At 42.5% G+C, this 19,134-nt stretch overlaps 1 protein-coding gene across 1 annotated transcript; it reads right to left on the bottom strand.

Annotated features, from left to right (window-relative positions):
• Positions 1–2,487: 2,487 nt before the first annotated feature.
• Positions 2,488–17,340, bottom strand: LOC109752133 (uncharacterized). The gene is made up of 13 exons (XM_020311002.4): positions 15,431–17,340; positions 14,279–14,363; positions 13,955–14,066; positions 12,478–12,587; positions 11,718–11,830; positions 9,637–9,721; positions 9,307–9,418; positions 5,975–6,087; positions 5,673–5,770; positions 5,460–5,536; positions 4,675–4,749; positions 3,451–3,513; positions 2,488–2,943 (listed from the first exon to the last, which is right to left on the bottom strand). The coding sequence occupies exons 1-13, from the start codon at positions 16,694–16,696 to the stop codon at positions 2,808–2,810; spliced, it is 2,445 nt and encodes an 814-aa protein (XP_020166591.1). The 5' UTR covers positions 16,697–17,340; the 3' UTR covers positions 2,488–2,807.
• Between the last annotated feature and the right edge of the window lie 1,794 nt (positions 17,341–19,134).

The raw sequence follows: 19,134 nt of genomic DNA, 5'->3' as shown, positions 1-19,134 counted from the left end.
CCGTGTGTGATGGGTCACGCGCGAGGTACCAGACACCGTGTCTGATGGGTCGCGCGAGCAATTTGGCCCTCAAGACGGCTTTTAATCGGAAAACCTTCAACATAAGAAAGTTCCGTCTCATCGAGCCGATCGATTTTCACATATAAATCGTCTCAATCCAAGCCCGTGTGCGACTTGGAGAGGCTAAACAAGGTCAGGTTGCGTTTTCAGTCGGGAAATCTGAGTGAAAAGTTTACCATCCGAGTGAAAGCTTGCCGATCAAGTAAAAGATTGCCGTCCGAGTGAAAATATAGTCATCCAAGCGAAATATTGTCCTCCAGGTGAAAATATTGCTATCCGAGTGAAACTATTACAAATCCGAATGAAATACTATCATCTAAGTGAAAGCTTGCCGTTCGGGGTAAAGGATTGCCGTCCGAGTGAAAATATTACAGATCCGAATAAAATATTGTCATCCAAGTGAAAGCTTGCCTTTCGGGTGAAAGATTGTCGTCCGAGTGAAGAAGTCTAGTCAGACGATCCGAGTGAAAGACTCTAATATCCGAGTGGAGAGATTCAAATTTGAGTGCTCCGGCCAGAAGCTGAAGATGTGCCCGAAAGGTTAATCTAGATTGGCTCGGATGAAAAAGTGTTTAACACCGGAATTGTTCGTAACATCGAAATCGTTAACTTGCTTTTAGACTCATCATCATCTGAGATAGTATATGGCCTGCAAAGTCGCTACAACACTCAGACAATACAGTCAGCTGCAAGACCGAGTCCGACTGGAAGGTAAAGATGACCCCGTAAAGTATTCAAGATCGCCTTGTTTGGAGACGTGATCAACACGAGTTGTTCATCTCGTTGAGGCACACAAATTTGATATTTGTGCCGTCTTGATCGGAGGTCACATGCAAATTTGACGGCATGCGCAAGGAGCAAGACAGAAGTTTGGGTCAGATTCAGACTGAGTCCGAGTTGAACTAGAACTAGGACTCTAGGATGTGAATTAATGTAATTTTTCATGTAAGGAAAGCCTAGATGAATCATTTTCTTGTACGGGAAGTCCAGCCACCTCATATATATGTAAGGGGTGACAGCCAATTGAACAACACACAATCGAACAAATCAATATACTACTTTTTCATCTACGTTTTATCTCTCCACCGTTTTTCTCTCTCGTTCTTCGCTGTTTCTCGAGTTTGAGAGCTGTGAATCCCGAGGCTCTAGGGGCGAGCGAATCGACCTAGGGTAGCCCATAGCCGCTGCACTCCCTGACGGGGTCCCTCTCAGGCGTGTGGGGTTTCGGGTCTGCAAAAGCGCTCGCCGACTGTCTTGCGTATCAATGTTGTCGGTCGGGTCTCCTTCGACGTGAGTTGCAGTGCATCACCCCCGGCATCGAGGGTACACGTGACGTGTTCGTGTGTCATCACATGTGTAGCGCTCTGGGTTCTCCCTCCGAATTTTTTTTATTTTCCACACACGTTTTCGGCTTTTTAGATGGTTTTTTAGCTTTTCGGTTTTCCATCGGTCTTTCTTAGCTTTTCAACAAAAGAAATTGAAAAAAAACTTTGCGCAAAAATATATTTTTTTTTTGCGGAGGTACGATCGTGCCTCTCGGAAACGGAAAATAACATGTTTTCTTTTTTTTTCTTCCATGAGAGGCATGGTTTTGCTTCCGCGAGAGGCACGGCCGTGCCTCTGGAAACAGAAAAATAAATGTGTTTCTCTTTTTTTCCTTCCATGAGAGGCATGGTTTTGCTTCCGCGAGAGGCACGGCAATGCCTCTCGTAAACCAAAAAAAAATGTTCTCTTTTCCTTTCGTGAGAGGCACAGTTTCCGAGAGAGGCTCTGCCTCTTAGAAACAGAAAAAAAATGTGTTTTCTTTTTTTTCGTGAGAGGTACGGATTTGAGGCACAATTGTGCCTCTCGAAAACAGAAAAATAATTCATGTTTTCTTTTTTTTTTGCACAGTTGTGCCTCTCGAAAACAGAAAAATAATTCATGTTTTCTTTTTTTTCTTACGTGAGAGGCATAGTTTTGCTTTTACAAGAGGCACGGTTTTGCTTCTGCAAGGCCGTGCCTATCAGAAACAGCTTTCGGAAAGGAAAAAAAAGCCCCCAATTTGATTTTCTCGTCCGTTTTCTTTGTCCAATTTTTATATGAGAAAAGTTTTCGCCAAACCTATCAACATGAGATCTAGTTTTAAAGATCTCAACGCAAGGAATCCAACGATGAAAACGATTTGAGATTTGGACGCGTGGTTTAAGAGACAAACGTTTTAAGTAAACGGATCTAGGAAAAAAGAAAAAACTCCCAGATTGCGACAAATCGCACACATGCAGCGTGCCACTTGCCGCAACCTAGGGAGGGTAGAAGTGATCATGTATCCAGCAGAGGGAGTACCTGAATTCAGATGAGTGGGGTGCAGCCTCTAGCAAGTTAAGTTCGATGAATACCATAAAATAACTAAAAATAAAAAAATGGCACGAACAAACTTCCCCTGAATTTGGGTCAAACACATTTCAGATTTTAGTCATAATAACTCAGCATTCCAAGTAAATGAAAAAGGTAACCCTGAAGCATGTTTGAGTAAAGATGTTCGTGAGGACAATAGAAGGAAAACAAAATCATAACTTAGCTTGCTCAGTGGTGAACCATGTACCGTTGAGACATTTCTACACCCCATAAATCCCGCAAGCCTGGCATCCTACGGGCTACTCCACATACCATGGAAGTGACGACTGACGAGCAAGATTTGACACATCATGCTTGCTGTTTTGTCTGGGCTTACAAGTTTGACGGGTGATAATTCCTACACTTATTCCTCACTTCCTGTATTCAATCATTTCTGGGCAGTAGCGCCTCGACAGCACTTCCACTTGTTCGATGAAAGGCTTCTCCCTGTGGCCACCAATGGCACGGACCATCTGGTTCCATCTTTGACGACAAACCTCCCCAGACCTGAGTAAAGAGTGAAACGCCCCGTTATTATAACCACAAGGGTACTAGAATTTGTTTCTGTATGAAAATGCATGCCCTTCTGAAACTTGACATGAAGCCCAAGCTTCCTGACAAAATATCAAGTACACCAGTAATCCGGCACTAAGGTACTAGTGTATGCCAGGGTTATTGGGAGGATTTAATCAAACTTAACCCAAATGCACACTATTATTCGCTATTATCCATTTTGCTAAAATGTAAATCTAAGGCACAGTTAAATAAATAAAGCTAACAGCTCTGTTAACAAACTCTCTGGCTGTTAAGGGAAAAAGAAGTTGGTATTTGCTTCATATCCTTCACAGGAAAGACTATTTACTCCAATAACATGACACCTTTTAATTTAGACCGCATTAGAGTATTTCAGACCATTGGAGTTGATAAAATGGGGTAACTGAACCAAACTACTTTGTGATCAAGAACATGGCATAGTTAAAGGTTGTGTGAGCTAGATCAGCAGTCAGCACTCACCTGTGATCAAGTAGGCTGTCCCAGTCAACATCTTCAATACAGACAGCATCAACCTTTTGAAGCCTATTTTTCCTCAAAAAATTAGCACAGGGAGTATATTTTTGTTTCATTGTAACAAGACACTGAAAATAAATAACACATATAGGAGGCCTAAGCCTGAAAAAAAAAGCATTTAATACACTAACTTCAGTCCAACTGCGATGCAAATAAATAGCTCGTTGAGAGAGAGAAAGGACTTGTGTTTCTTTCTGTTGAAACAAAGCTTATGTGCAAATTTGGAGGAAAGGCACATGGATATGATATATTAGCTCGCATGTATGCTTTTACCTGCCCACACCCCAGGGTGAGATAAACCCACCCCCAACTGAGGATAATACCACGATTCTTAATGCAAAAACAAGCCAGAACAAATCGACTCAAAACTTTTTGTTTTGCAGGACCCACATTGTCATACTACATCTTAGATAACACAATCATCAAGCATAAGAATATCAAACTTGTGGGGGAGTCACGGAATATTCAACACACAGCCTTGCAGCAACACTGACTCAATCCTATATTGCTACAAATGAGCCAGAGAAATCGATCTCTTTTAGTTCAAGAAGAAATAAACCAGAAAATTTCACCATAAGTTGACCACTCAGAGCCTCATGCATTACAGCCAGGAACGAGGCATGCAATGCACCTGAGGGCGAGCACGCAACCTCTTACTGTACCCTCTAGTCCCAATCATAAACGTACACTGTCTTCCATTCCATATAGCCCATAAAAGTGTTCAGTTAGTTCAAAACCAAACAAAGCCTACAATGCAAGTTAAAACTGGTGCAAGCTACCAAGAATAGAGAGGGCGAAAAATGTAAGAATGCCTGATTTCCATCCCTCCTCATTACATCGTGAGTTGTAACCCTGAACAACAAGCACCATCGACAACAAGACCAGGCAAAAAGCAACAGACAACATGACCAAAAATGCAAAAATTCCTGATTTCCATCCTTCCTCATTACTGAAATTCTTCTAAAGTTCATGCCTTCATGGTACTATGTACACCCACAGCATTATTGGCATCAACCACACGTCAATACTTTCAGGAATTGCTGAAACAATATCTCCATAGGCAGGCTAAACCCTACCTTTCGAAAAGTTCTTTTTTAACTCTGTTGCAAAACAATGTGCAGTGTTTCAATGGCAAAAAAGCAATCATTATAATATTCTGTAGAATCTTACGCTTCCACCAGTAGATAATCATCAACATCAGCCCAGACTCCTTCCTTGACCATCGGAGATGCTAATGTTTCGTACCTGAAAGAGCATAATGAATTAATGGTCATGCTGCCGTTACATAACTTGCGTGTAACCCAGTCTGAAGATGCATATACGCATATAGAAGCACAAGATTTAGGTGTATGAAGGATGTGTTAAAACTAGTTAAATTCAATGAAGCCCACATTATCGCATTACCCCAATCCACAAACGTAGAAAAGCTAATAATATACAGATTTCAATTCTGTAAATACAAGCATGCCTGGTTAAGCAAACTAAGATTCTTCATCTCTAATTATTATAATTCCAAGAAAATTTCTATTCGTAGAATGGCTAAAAACAAACCAGTTGCAAGGTCTAATAAGTTAGATAAATTCAGATAAACGGATCTGATGCAATACAAAATACACTTTTTAGCTGTATGAACGAAGGATTAAAACTAGTTTAATTTGATCAAGCCCACACTATCGCGTTACCCCAAAAATCTAAAAAGTAATGATACGCTTTTCCAAGCCAGTAAACTCAAGCATGCTCGGTTAAGCACTTAAATCAATCTGATGCAATTCAACAACAACCACTGCATTTTATCTCTGAAAATGTCAAATTGAACAATTCAGATATAGAAACAATAAATAGGAGAAGATGGGAACAAAGAACATGGATTAAAGATTGCAATGTACATAGCGTTTACTACAGATTCAATGAGAAACAAAGTTATGCATATATATGTAGCAAATAGAAATACTAACCACTTGAGGCAACAATTCTTGTGATTACGGGTGGTCAATTTATCACTGATGGCCTCCCAGGAAATGTTATCTCTTAGCTGTCACAGATGATAAGTAAGCCACCTCATTAGATTCAATCATGTGATTCAAGAATATGAACAGCTGTGAGCACAGTTTAAATCAGGAAAGCTGGACCAAAATACACAATATCAACAACATTGGTAAATTACAAACCAGCCGATGATCAGGATTTTTTATTTGATGGGCTTTCAGACGCAAGTCAAGGTTCACCAAATCAAACAAGTTTTGCTGTTCATCCTGAGTCCAACGTCCTGAAAAAATACCAGTCAAAGAATGCGCACAGAATTGAAAAGGTTAGCAAGAAGGTCTAAATGACAACATGATGTGAGAAAACTCATGCTCAGAGAATAAAAATGGCGTAAATAAGCATTTGCATGTTGAAGTTGCACTGAAATATTACAGTTCCGACAGATAATTTAGCCAAAATATGATAAAACTTCAGGAGCACCAGGCACCTTTTTTCAAGTTCTTAGGTTTTATTCTTCTCCAAGTATCTTTTACGTGGATCTCACTCTTTCCAAGTTCCCGTGCCAATGTCTTCCAATCCGCTCCATTGTTTTCGACAAACCTGCACAATAATGCAGTGATCTGATCTTAATTATGTGAAGCAACAACAGGAGATATCAAAACATCTCTCAATAACAAATATCAAGAAAGTATGCTATGTGTAAAGAGAGATATCAGTCGCTTCACAAGTTACAACACAATCTAAATCATAGTATCACAATCGTGGCAGGGTAAACAGCTCCACCACACAATCTCATTCATGATTCGCCAGTGATCTCACATGGGCTAGTGTGCAGTATGATTCATAAGGAGTGGCAATCCCTACTTGATGACAGTGGCACATTCTTGATACGGCAGGTTTTACAGAAATCTCTTAGCGTGTTGTCAATAATGCCCTCCTTAATGGTGAGTTGCGTGAGGTCTACATGCACCCACCGCATGGGTATTATGCCGGACAACATGCTATGTCGTCTTCATCGCTCTCTTCATGACCTTAAGCAAGCCCCACCTGCCTAATTCAAGGGTTTAGCCTTAGTGGTCACTGTTAGTGGTTTTTGGCCGAGTGCTCATGATCCCGCTCTCTTTGCCCACCTTTCGTCTTGTGGCCGGGCTCTTCTTCTATACATCGATGACATATAATCACCGACGATGACTCTTGAGTGCATTGCCTTTGTGAAGGCTCGTCTTAGTGAGCAGTTTCTTATGTCTGATCTTGGCCCTCTGCGCTACTTCCTTACGATTGAGGTTTCTTCTACCTCCAATGGTTTCTTGATATCCCAATGGAAGTACATTCAAGATCTTGCTTGCTCTGCTCTTGCTGATGAGCACATTGTTCAGGCTCCAATGGAGCTCAACGTCCACCTCCGGGCTTCTGATGATGAGGTGAGCATCTTTCGGATCCGACACGCTAATGTCATCTTTCGGAGCGGTTGGGCGGCGGACTGGCGGCAGCGACGCGGTGCCAGGACCAGGAGGTTGTGCGGTGGTGCGGCGCGCTAGCTTGCGGCGGCGCTCTAGTCCGATCTGGGCCCGACCTGGGCCGGGCGGGCCGCGGCCGTGGCGCGTCTGGCTAGCGACGCGACGTCGCCCACACGGGCCTGCGGCACCCCGTCCACCCCAACCAACCTCTCCCTCCCCCCACCCCTCCCGTCCGCTGCTGATGGAGAGGATGCTGGCATGCGAGCAGCGGCTGCTCTGCTGTGCCCCGGCGGATCCCGGCAGCGGAAGTTGCGGGCTGGCGCTGCAGCGGCGGCCACAGTGAGTGGCGGCACGGTGCAGGTGACCCCGTGTTGCCTGCTGGACGCGCTCCTAGCGGTGGCCGGCCTGCAGGCCCTGCGCTGGCCGGTGCTTCCTACCGAGACGACAACGTTCCAGGTCTCCCTCACTGTGATAGACTCCCCCAGTGACGACTTCGCCACCTCCGGTCTGCCCCGACATCGACGGTCTTCAGAAGTCCCTGCTCACGAGTCGGGGCGAAAACCCCGCGCGGCGTCGGCCTGCGCTGTCAACGGCGACGCCTGAGGGCACCGTTACCTCCTTGGAGGCGTTGACATGACTCTGGCCGGACTTCCTCCTTGAGTACCGGGGGAAACCCTAGGTCCGGCTTGCCAAACCGGGCAGCGGCGACGTCTCAGCGTTGTTCCCTTCTTGAAGGCGCTGCCATGGCTGCACATGGGAGTACCTGATGCGGCAGCGAGAAGTTGGTGATGTGGCGCTCTGGCAGCGAATGCTACATAGGAGGTGGACGCCTGGGGCACAACGTATGCCAGTGCCGACACTTCCCCGACGAGTTCTACACCAGTCCCAGCTGGTACCTGCCTTTCACCCCGCCGACTCTCTAGGCACACAAGGGCGCGAGGTATGTTGGGCTGGGCAGTTCTGGAGCTGAAATCATCCCTGGAGGCGTCTGGCAACGGCGGTGTTGCTGCCCTATTGCTCTAAGCCTCGACATCTCGCCATTCTTGGCTGGAGGCAAGGCTGGAGAGACCTGATGTCATTGTGGTCTGTAGTTGAGGGCACCTCCTTACCTAGTTGTAGTAGCTTGGTGAGGACGATCGTGTGTGTGCGTGTGTGTGTGTGTCCCTCCAGTGTGGAGGTTGTACCCATGTTATCTTCCTGTTCAATGAAATGAAACACAAACTCTTTTGCGTTTTCTCGAAAAACCTTGTTGGGAGTCTTGTCTACCTAGACGTCACTCGTCCGGATATCTCCCATCTAATTCACATCCTGAGTCAGTTCACTACAGTCACCTACTTCGAGTTCTACGATATCTTCATGTGACTATCTCACATCGTCTTTTCTTTCCACAATCCACTTTGCTATAACTTTAGGACTATTTGAATACGACTTGGGCTAGCGATCTTCGGATCATCGATCGCTTTCTGCTTACTATGTTTTTCGTGGTGGTTCTCTCATTGCCTGGAAGACGAAGAACCAGATTGCAGTTTCCCGTTCGAGTGCAGAGGCTAAGTCACAAGGTATGGCTCTTTTGGTAGCAGAAGTGACTTGGCTATGGTGGTTGCTTGAAGACTTTGGTGTTTGTCACTACACTGACTCTTCTTTCGTCCAACGGTACAAGTGCTAAGTGCTATCAGTATTGGTCGTGACCCTGTGAAGCATATTGGTGTTGATGCTTCCTTCGTACGCTCCCGTGTGCAGGATCAGATGATTGCTCTAGAGTATGTGCCTTCCTAGTTGTACTTAGCGGATATCTTCACAAAGACCCAGACTATCTTCGAACTCAGTGTTGTTGATTCAACATGAGTTTAAAAGAGGGAGGGGGTAATTAGAGTTATACTCCCTCCGTTCCTAAATATAAGTCTTTTTAGAGATTCCAATAGACTACATACGGAGCAAAATGAGTGAATCTACACTCTAAAATATGTCTAGATACATCCATATGTAGTCCATATTGAAATCTCTAGAAAGAATTATATTTAGGAACGGAGGGAGTATATGTCATGTAATACCCCCCATTGTATAGGGGGGTTTCTGCATATATATCATTTTTATATATATCAAGGCCTCATGGAAATGGATGTTGCACATTTTGTCACATAAACATCAGGAAGGGAGGAGGTGATTGGACCAACATCACCATGGACATCTTCAATAGGAATGGAGATTTGTAAATATGCCACAAAGTAGCAGCAAACATGAAGTTCGACTTGATCACATTAGATAACAATAATATGATAGTACTTCTTAATAATAAAAACAATTAGTAAATATGGTCATGCAAACAAATATAATTTTGTCTCGGCAAAAGGAATTGATGTACCGCCGAATCTGCTCTTTTTCGTCATCTGTCCATTTACGTTCAGCACTCCTATAGAGTAATATACGCGCTCGATGGTATATGGCCTCGTGAGGTCTATGGGGTAACGATTTCGCTGCAAAGAATGTGCATCAGCAATTAAATATTGTAAGTTGTCTTCTATAAGGGTTAGAAAAATAAATGGAATGATGATTACTTGGAAATTCAACGCGATATGGTAAGTTGCAAGAAATACTTTTTCATACAGGTTACATGCTTAACTCACACTATCACACAAAGACAGGCTTAACATGAGAAAATGTTCAAGAACTTAGCTCCAGGTTTTTGGCTTACCTATATCATCCCAACAACCCTTGAGCTCTGGGTATTTACTACAAGACCCAATCATCTCTAAGCCTTTCTCTCCCAGTTGTTTCAGCTAAAATAAGAAACACAACGAGAACTGTCTCAAACATGTTGGGCATGGCATTTGCAATCAGGAGCGAATTTAGTGGTAAATAAAAAGGTAAAATCAACACATAAAACTCAAGCACACACAAAACAATTAACAATAATGGACAAGGAAGGGAAAGCAGAAGGCAAAATAGAATATTAGTATCACAATATGCACAAAATCGAAAATAATTTAGGACTGAACTAAGAGCAGTGCCGCATGGTTTCTTCTCATGCAGGGCATCACCCTCATCTATCTCTGGCATGCATGTAACAATAACACATAGGCCTGACATCATCAAAGATCTCTTCAAATTCAAACTTTGAGAAAGTCCTTCCCATGCGGGGCATCAGCCTCATCTATCTCTTGCATGCATGTAAAAATAACACAAACTGACATCAGCAAAGATTTCTTCAAGTTCCAATTCTAAAGAAGTTTTATCCCTCAAACCGTTAACCTGATTAACGATCCAATTTTCATTTCGACAACTTCTTTTTTTCCATCCATACTTGCCAGGTTGGTGTTACTTACTTACCAGGTTATTGGCCATTTAGTTGCCAGATTAAATTAACTTAGTTGCAATGTTGTTGAACGTCAATGTACGCCACTAGAAAACTTGTGTCATGGTGCTTGTGCTGGTTCATACCACTTCTTACTTATTGCTAACACTTGAATGGTAACTCTCTAGCTCTGCATAACATTGTGATGTCTAAAAACATACTCCCTCCGTTCCTAAATATTTGTCTTTTTAGATATTTCAAATGGACTACCACATACGGATGTATATAGACATATTTTACAGTGTAGATTCACTCTTTTTGCTCCGTATGTAGTCATTTGTTGAAATCTCTAGAAAGACAAATATTTAGGAACGGAGGGAGTACAAAACTATTGCCTGGTAACTATACACAATTATTGTAGCAATTGTTCACTGCTAACATGACGACCACGATTAACATAGCATAGCAACTGATGGGGACAAAAAAAATTGCCGAAACATGTCAACATGGGATCTAGTTTCAAAGCCCTCGTCAAGACGAACTCGCCAACGAAGACGGATTATTAATCGGATTAACGGTATGTGAAATAAATCATTGTGAAATTTCTAATTTAGCAATTAATGTGATGGTGTCAGCGTGAGGCGGGAGATTCCTGCATGCATTCACTCTCTCTCTCTCTCTCTATCAGAGGAAAACCCAATTGCGATGCCACCGCATGGTAGAGCACTTTTGCATACATATGTAGCATATTTCCGAATGATTTAACTTCAAAATGAGAACGCTGTAGATGTAAGCCAGCATCCATTCGCACAAAATGAGTATTCATGATATACATGAGGATCTATATTCATTCATTTAATATTTTCTTGATATTAAAACTCAAACTACAAATTCACAGCAGAATGAAATTCAACTAAATCAATTACTTCTTAACAGTAAAGACTAAAGACAGTGGAGAAAATAAGTAAATATATTTAAAAAACGATGGAGAAAATATGGTAATGCAGAAAATTAATATGTATTCGACTATATTTGTAAAGTCCAACCATCGTAGGAAACTTTCTGGTATGTTTTCAAGCTAAGGGAAAGAAAATTTCATTTGTACAGGACAAGCATACTTCAGTACGGTCATACGGTACTTCAACTCGATAAGAAAACTTCATATTAAATGCTCAGCTGGAGTGCATTATACAAACCCATAACACATGCACCTATAAGTAATAACTGTAATAACAATTTTATGTTTCATTGATATGCTGTGATTTAAAAGACGATTGATAGTAGTTCCACATGTAGATGGGATCAAATTGAAATAACATATGGTTGTCATCAATCATTTTATGTTAAAGAGAAACTATCCATCTAAATTATAAAGTTCAATCATCCTTTCCTCAAATCCTCAGGCCAGGGGCATAGCTTCCATTCAGTTTAGGTTTGCTCACTGTCACATGAATGCAAAAAATATAAGCAAGAGATGCAACCTCTGCGTAATCCCTCATAGCTTCCATGAGGATGGCATCTTCCTCTGTGGTAAACCGATGTCCATGTACAAGTTCAGATTCACCACCGCTGGCATCCTCTTCATCATCAGCACCTGAAACATAACCAGTCAAAGGATGGACACACAGAATAGAAAAGGTTAGCAAGAAGGTCTAAATTTTATCGCATGATGATACTGCATTAACTGGGTAGGATGCATAATTTTTATCACATGATGATTATGTATTCACTTTCACCCCCAAAAGAAGATAATGCATTCACTAGGTAGGACGTATGGTTTCCATAGGGAAGCTCCATTACCAAGAATACAATCATCCCTTTACTTATCTCATGACCAAACTTTGCATTTAACTGATAGTTAACAACTTAAAACTGGATAAAAATAATCATCTACAAACACACTTCGTGATAGTATAGATGTATTAGCCCCCAACTCATGGTGTTGTTTCAACTCCTTTTTTGTCAGTAATTTCAATATTAGAGCAAACCAATATGTGAGGTTTGTTGTTTTTGCACATGACATACCTGCACCAAATATTAACTAGAATGCAGAGCTGGGTTAAACTACTACCATTAACATGACAAATTTGCCTGAGTTGTGACAAAATGATGTGAGAAAAATCATGCCCGAAGAAGAAAAACATCCTAAAATAAACATACATGTTAAAGTAGTGCTGAAATATTACAGTTCCGACAGATGTATTAGCTAAAATATGATAGAACTTTAGGGGCAACGGGCACCTTTTTTCTTCTTAGGTTTTATTCTTCTCCAAGCATGTTTTACATGGATCTCACTCTTTCCAAGTTCCTGTGCCAGTGTTTTCCAATCCGTGCCATTTTTCTCGACAAACCTGCGTCATAGTGCAGTAATCTAATCTTAATATGTGAAACAACAAAAGGACATATCAAAACATTTTTCAATATGAATATCAAGAAAGTGCGTCAATCTAAATCATAGTATCACAATCACGTCAGGGCAAACAGTAATCCACCGCACAATCTCATTCAAGATTGGCTAATGATCTGAAATTGGCTGGTGCACAGTATGATTCATGGGGAGTGGCAATCCCATATGCTTACTTGACAACAGTGATGCATTCTGATGGTGATGACGCTTTGAAAGGTTTACACTTTACACCAGTCACCATCCTCACCAATGTAACCAACCTTTGTCACCATCAGATTTTGCTCCGATGTCAGACAGATCAGATCAGACCACTGTTGTCCCTGTCAACCAAGCATATCCCCATCCCCCTTCCTCTGCCATTTGAAGGAAGTGGGAGTGCTAGGTTGAGTCAAAGTAAATAGATTGGGACAGTGGTAGCAGTGACAAGAAGCCCATGAGGCAGTTGACAACAGGTGACATGGAAATTTTGCATTAGCTACTCCCTCTACTTTACGCGACGGAGCCAGTACCTCCCTTTTCAATTTTTTAACTCCTACATAATCTAATTTATGAAGGGGAGCCTTGGCACAGTGGTAAAAGCTGCTGCCTTGTGACCATGAGGTCACGGGTTCAAGTCCTGGAAACAGCCTCTTACAGAAATGTAGGGAAAGGCTGCCGTACAACAGACCCAAAGTGGTCGGACCCTTCTCCGGACCCTGCGCAAGCGGGAGCTACATGCACCGGGCTGCCCTTTTTTTTACATAATCTAATTTATTAGCTGCAAAACAAAATTAATGCATGGAAATCAAAGTCCATGCACTGGAATTATCGGTTTGTGAACTGTCTGACAGGAGAACCTTATTTTCTCATACCATGAACCCAACAAACCATGTATCAGGTAGCTCTGCTATGAGATCGCAAGGAGAACTTGCAAAACGTATCAAACAGAGTAACAAGTTACATTGGGATAAACAAATTAGACTACCTAGAGGCATTTGCTAATATACATTAGTGGCACATGCAGGTTGATGTTGGTTTATCAAACTTTGGTGACACACATAACCACCAAGCAAAAGGTATAAACATCGGGAAGGGAGAAGGAGGCGAACAGGACACTGTCACCAATTGACATCTTCAATAGGAGTAAGGACTTGTAAACACATACTAACAAGTTGAACCAAACATGAAGTTCAACTTAATCACATTAGATAACAACATTATTACTTCTTAATAGTAAAGACAATTGAGTAAATATGGATCATGCAGAAAACAAATACCGCCGAATTTACTATTAATAGTATAATTTTGTCTCAGCAAAAGGAATTTGCGTACCGCCGAATCTGCTCTTTTTCTTCATCTGTCCATTTACATCCAGTGCTCCGATGGAGTAACGTATGTGCTCGCCTGTATATGGCCAAGTAAGGTCTATGGGGTAACGATTTCGCTGCAAGGAATGTGCATCAGCAATTAAATATTATAAGTTGTCTGCAATCCAGGTAAGAAAAAGGGATGGATGTTGATTGCTTGGAAATTCAACGTGAGATGGTGGGTCTAATAAAGACTTTTTCATAAAGGTTACATGCTTAACTGACATTAACACATAAAGAGCATGAGGAGGAAACGTTGAAGAACATAGCTCCAGATTCTTTGGCTTACCTATATCATCCCAACAACCCTTTAGCTCTGGGTATTTACGACAAGACCCAATCATCTCTAAACCTTTCTCTCCCAGTTGCTTCATCTAAAATAAGAAACACAACGAGAACTCTCTCAGTTATGTTGGGCATGGCATTTGCAATCACGAGCGATTTAGTGATAAACAACAAAAAAACCGACACGTAAAACTCGAGCACACAAAAAAAGAATATAACATTAATGGGTAAAGGAAGGGTAGGCAAAAAGCAAAATAGAATATTGGTGGATATGCGCAAAATCCAAAATAATTTAACTTCAAAATGAGACCATTGTAGATGCTAATTTAGCATACATTAGCGCAAAATGAGTATTCAAGATATACTTGAAGATTTATATTCATGCATTTAATTATTCTCTTTATATTAAAACTCAAATTAAAAATTCACAGCAAGATGAAGTTCAACTAAATCACATTGGAAAAATAAATGATTACTTCTTAACAGTAAAGACAATGGAGAAAATAAGTACATAAGTTAAAAAACAATGGAGAAAATATGGTAAATTAATATATATATTCGACTATTTGTAAAGTCCAACCACCGTAAGGAACTTTCTATAACTCTCCCAGCCAGTTCCTACCTAAGGGAACGAACATTTTATTTACAGGACAAGCATACTTCCGTTCGTCATAGAATACTTCGATTCGATACAAAAAACTTCCATATTAAATGCTCAGCTGGAGTGCTTTATACAAACCAATATATAATATATGCACCTATAAGTAATAAGTAACTGTAATAAGTTCATGTTCTATCGATATGCTGTGATTTAAAAGAAATTACCATAGTTCCATGTGTAGGTTGGATCAAACTAAAATAACATATGGTTGCAATCAATCATATTAAGTTAAAGAAAAAACATCCATCTAAATTATAAAATAGAATCAGCCTTTTGTCAAAAATAAACATGCCAGGGGCATAGCTTCCATTCAGTTTAAATCTGCTCATTGTAACATGAATGCAAAAATTTAAAGCAAGAGATACAACCTCTGCGTAAATTATAAAATAGAATCAGCCTTTTGTCAAAAAAAAACATGCCAGGGGCATAGCTTCCATTCAGTTTAAATCTGCTCATTGTAACATGAATGCAAAAATTTAAAGCAAGAGATGCAACCTCTGCATAACCCCTCATAGCTTCCATGAGGGTGGCGTCTTCCTCTGGTGTAAACCGACCATGCACACTTTTCGATTCATCTCTGATGCCATCCTCTTCATTATCACCACCTTCAATGCTAAACACCTCCGCAGAATCAGCAAAGCTCACCCGCTTACCTTTCTTCTTTGACAGAGCTGTCTTTTCTTTCTTTTTTCCTCCTCCAATCCCCTCACCATCACCACCTTCGGTTCTAAACATCTCCGCGGAACCAGCAAAACTCACCCGCTTACCCTTTGTTGACCGAACTGCCTTTTCTTTCTCTTTTTTCCCTCCTCCAATCCCCTTGCTCTTCTTTTTCTTCTTATCATCATTACCATCTACACCAGCTTCCTCTCCCCCAGCAGATGCGTTCTCACTAAAGTCTGGACTCGCTTTACTCCTTTCCTTTCCTCCCTTCTTAATCTCTCTATTCTCACCTTCATTGGTATTTTCGGTTTGGCTGCTCTCTTCCAGCACAACTGAATGCTCCTTCTTTTTCTTCTTATATTCTCTTGTCACGGTTTGATCAGCAGCAGGTGCACCATCATCATTCTTGCGTTTGCTCTTCTTTGCCTTGCTAGACTGTTTTCCCTCAACCTTGTCTCCCTCTGCATACTCTGCCCCTGAATTTTCAACAGTAGTATCAAATGTCTGCTTCTGCTGCCCAGTCTTCTCAGCTTCTTTCTCTTCCTTCTTTTTCTTCTTGACTTTCTTCACCTTGTCTTTGCTCATATCACCCTGGGCACGCTCCAAACAGGGCATTACCGCCATCAAGCCAGAAGTTTCAGCTTGCTCCTTACCAACAGTAGTATCAAAACTCTGCTTCTGCTCGGTCATGTCAGCTTCTTTCTCTTTCTTCTTCTCCTCCTTCCTTCTCTTCTTGTCTTTCTTCACATTGTCTTTGTTCATGGCACCCTCCGAACAAGGCTTCAGCGCCATCGAGCCCGACTTCTTGGCCTGCTCCTCACCAACACCGTTCTCTATGCTACCTGAAACGACTGGAACATTCTCCTTGCTCTTCGTCTCCTCACTGCGGCCCTTCCCTTTCTTGCGCTTGTGGCCTTCTTTCTCCTCCGCAACGCCTACCACAGCCTCCTGCTTACCTTTTTCTGCGACCGAATCAGCCTCAGTTGCCTTTTCATCTGTGCGACGCTTCAATTTATCCTTCGCCTTCCCCTCTTCATCACGATGCTTCGCCTTCTTCTTGAGGCGGCGGCCTTCCCGTTCCACGCGCTCTTCGTCCATATGCACGGCAAGGGACGAGCGCGGAACAGCAGGAGGCGGCCAGGCGGCGCGGTTTGGAGTCGGCGGCGAGTGGCTGCGGCAGCGGCGCGGTTGCGGCGGCGGAAGGAAGAGGGGGAAGAGGTGGTGGCGGGTGCGACACCGACGGACGGCGCTGCCGCGCTGGCGAAGGCGAGCGCGAGGGGACGGCTACGGTGAGCCGGCCGCCGCGTGGCCGGTGTTGGTGTTGCCGTTAGGGCTTGGGAGGCGCTGTGTGTGTCGAGGAGCTCTGGTCCGGTTGGTTGTCGCCGGCATATGGGCCAGAAGCGGGCCTGGGGTGTGTGTGGACTGGACTACTGCTCGGCTGGTTTCCTCCGCAAAGACTACGGCCCGAGCGCCCGATGGAGCTGCAGCCCGGCAAGCAGGCCAACGGCGGGGAAGAGGTCAACGGAAAGGAGGAGAGGAAGGCGACGGCGGGACGGACGGAGGAGGGGAGGGCCGCGGAGGGCTGCCGGCTGGGCGGCGGCGGGCTGGCGCGGCTAGGGTTCCTGACGAGGAACAAATGGCGTCGTGGCGTGGGCTAGGGATTCGACCTGGTCGGAAGTTCACAGAGAACCCGTACGTAACATTTTTTCTTTTTCAGGATAACCCGTACGCAACTTGGCGGTGGCATTCTTGACACAATACGCCTTTCTTTTTGGCTTCGCAGATGTTCAGCCCAACTCTACGCGTGGACTTTTTTTCTTTTCTTTCTTTTAGAAAATGTACACCCATAGGCATACATTATAGTATTACTGTATTCATTGAAGGAACGATACAAAGATGAAACGCATACAAGCAACAAAAACCAAAAAAGATATAAGTGATTGTACTCCTGCATACTACCTTCGCTGCAACTACCAAAGCACCCACGAACTTCACCATCGCTGGAGAAGAAGAACACCAGAAACTGTTCCACATCTTGACATTGAAGAAATCCCTAGCTAGGAAGCGTCAACGAGCCGCCGTAGCAACCAACCCCGGAAGGTTGGATCTAGCCCGATAAGAAACATCGACCGGAGGAGCCCTCCGAGCCTCTTCAACGCCAGATCCGGGGCCAACGCCCACCCGCCCTTTAACACATGGTTGGATCCTCCACCGTCTTCTGCATATCTACAGCAGTCATCATTGCCGCGCTCCAAGAGCAGCTCATTCTCGCCATCACGCCAAGATGCAACGCCAGATCGAGAAACCGGGGCTCCTCTCCCCCTCATGACGGCAAGACAGCGACTAGAGAGGAAGGGGAGCGACGGAGTTCCCGGCGGGCACCCTGGGTCTGGAAGCGCCGCTTGTTGGTTGTTGGTTTTGCGAGAGGAACGGTTGTGTGGCAACTCTACGTGTGGACCTGGTGAAGCGCGAAGCTAGGAGAATGAACGGAGCCTATGTATCGCTCACCGCAGTGCTAATGCTGTGTCGGCCTGTTAGCGGGCAGTAAATCACTAGAAAGTTTCGGCTGATTTGGGGAAACTTCTCTACCGGTTTCTGGAAGCTTCCAGGCATGTTTTTTTTTCTTTTCCTTTTGCTGATTTTTCTATTTCCTCGGGTTTCTATTTTTTAGTTTCTTCTTCTTTTTCTAAAACGGATGAATATTTTTAAATTTTCATGAACTTTTTCCAAACACCTGAATATTAAATATGATAACTTTTCTCAATTCATGAACATTTTCTATTTGTGAAGATTTGTAAATTCATTAACATTTTTGAATTCATGAATATTTTCTAAAATCTGCAAATAATTTTCAAATTTGTGACATTTTAAACATTTATTAATTTCATGAAATTTTTTAAAAATTGCAAACATTTTAAAAATTAGTGGACTTATTTCAAATTCAAGAAAAAAATGCGAAAGTTTGTCAAAATCGTAAAAAAAAATCATTTTTACAATTTGCAAATTTTTAAAAATTCATGTACATTTTTTCAAACTTGTGGTCATTTTTTAAATTTCCAAACATTTTTTATATTAGTGAATATTTTTTATAATTCACAAAGATTTATTCAAAATTAGTGAATAATTTTAAGTTGAAATAAAATTGATTGAAATAATAAATGGACTGAAAAAAAATCATGATTGCTCGTTGCGAGCTTTCACTTAGTGGGCTAGGTTCATAGGGATAGCGTGTGAGCGACGCGAGTGTCGTGCTCGCAGTGAGCAACACATATCAGCGTCTGTTTTCCTCCACGTTGTTGTTCAATATTGTTGAAAGTAGGCCTTAAGCTTCGTGCTCCTGTCACGTGGGAGGGCGTAGCTGAGACGGTGCTCCTGAAAGTGCTAGTTATCAACTAGAGGGGGTGAATAGCAGATTTTTATAAATGTCTTCGAAGATGCGGAAGCGAAATAGTAACTAAATAGGATACAGCCGAAGATAAGCTACACTAGGCATCCTAGAATGTCAAACAACATTTGAAGTGATATGTGAAGACAAA

Source organism: Aegilops tauschii, chromosome 7, assembly GCF_002575655.3.
Source record: "Aegilops tauschii subsp. strangulata cultivar AL8/78 chromosome 7, Aet v6.0, whole genome shotgun sequence".
NCBI lineage: Eukaryota > Viridiplantae > Streptophyta > Magnoliopsida > Poales > Poaceae > Aegilops > Aegilops tauschii.
This window is presented reverse-complemented; position numbering and strand designations above follow the sequence as displayed.

Coding starts and splice junctions, on each gene's coding strand:
- LOC109752133 (XM_020311002.4), bottom strand. CDS start 16,696: ATGGACGAAGAGCGCGTGGAACGGGAAGGCCGCCGCCTCAAGAAGAAG. Junction 14,364..15,430: donor CTATGAGGGGTTATGCAGAG/GTTGCATCTCTT, acceptor TTCTTATTTTAG/ATGAAGCAACTGGGAGAGAA. Junction 9,419..9,636: donor GGGTTGTTGGGATGATATAG/GTAAGCCAAAAA, acceptor CATTCTTTGCAG/CGAAATCGTTACCCCATAGA.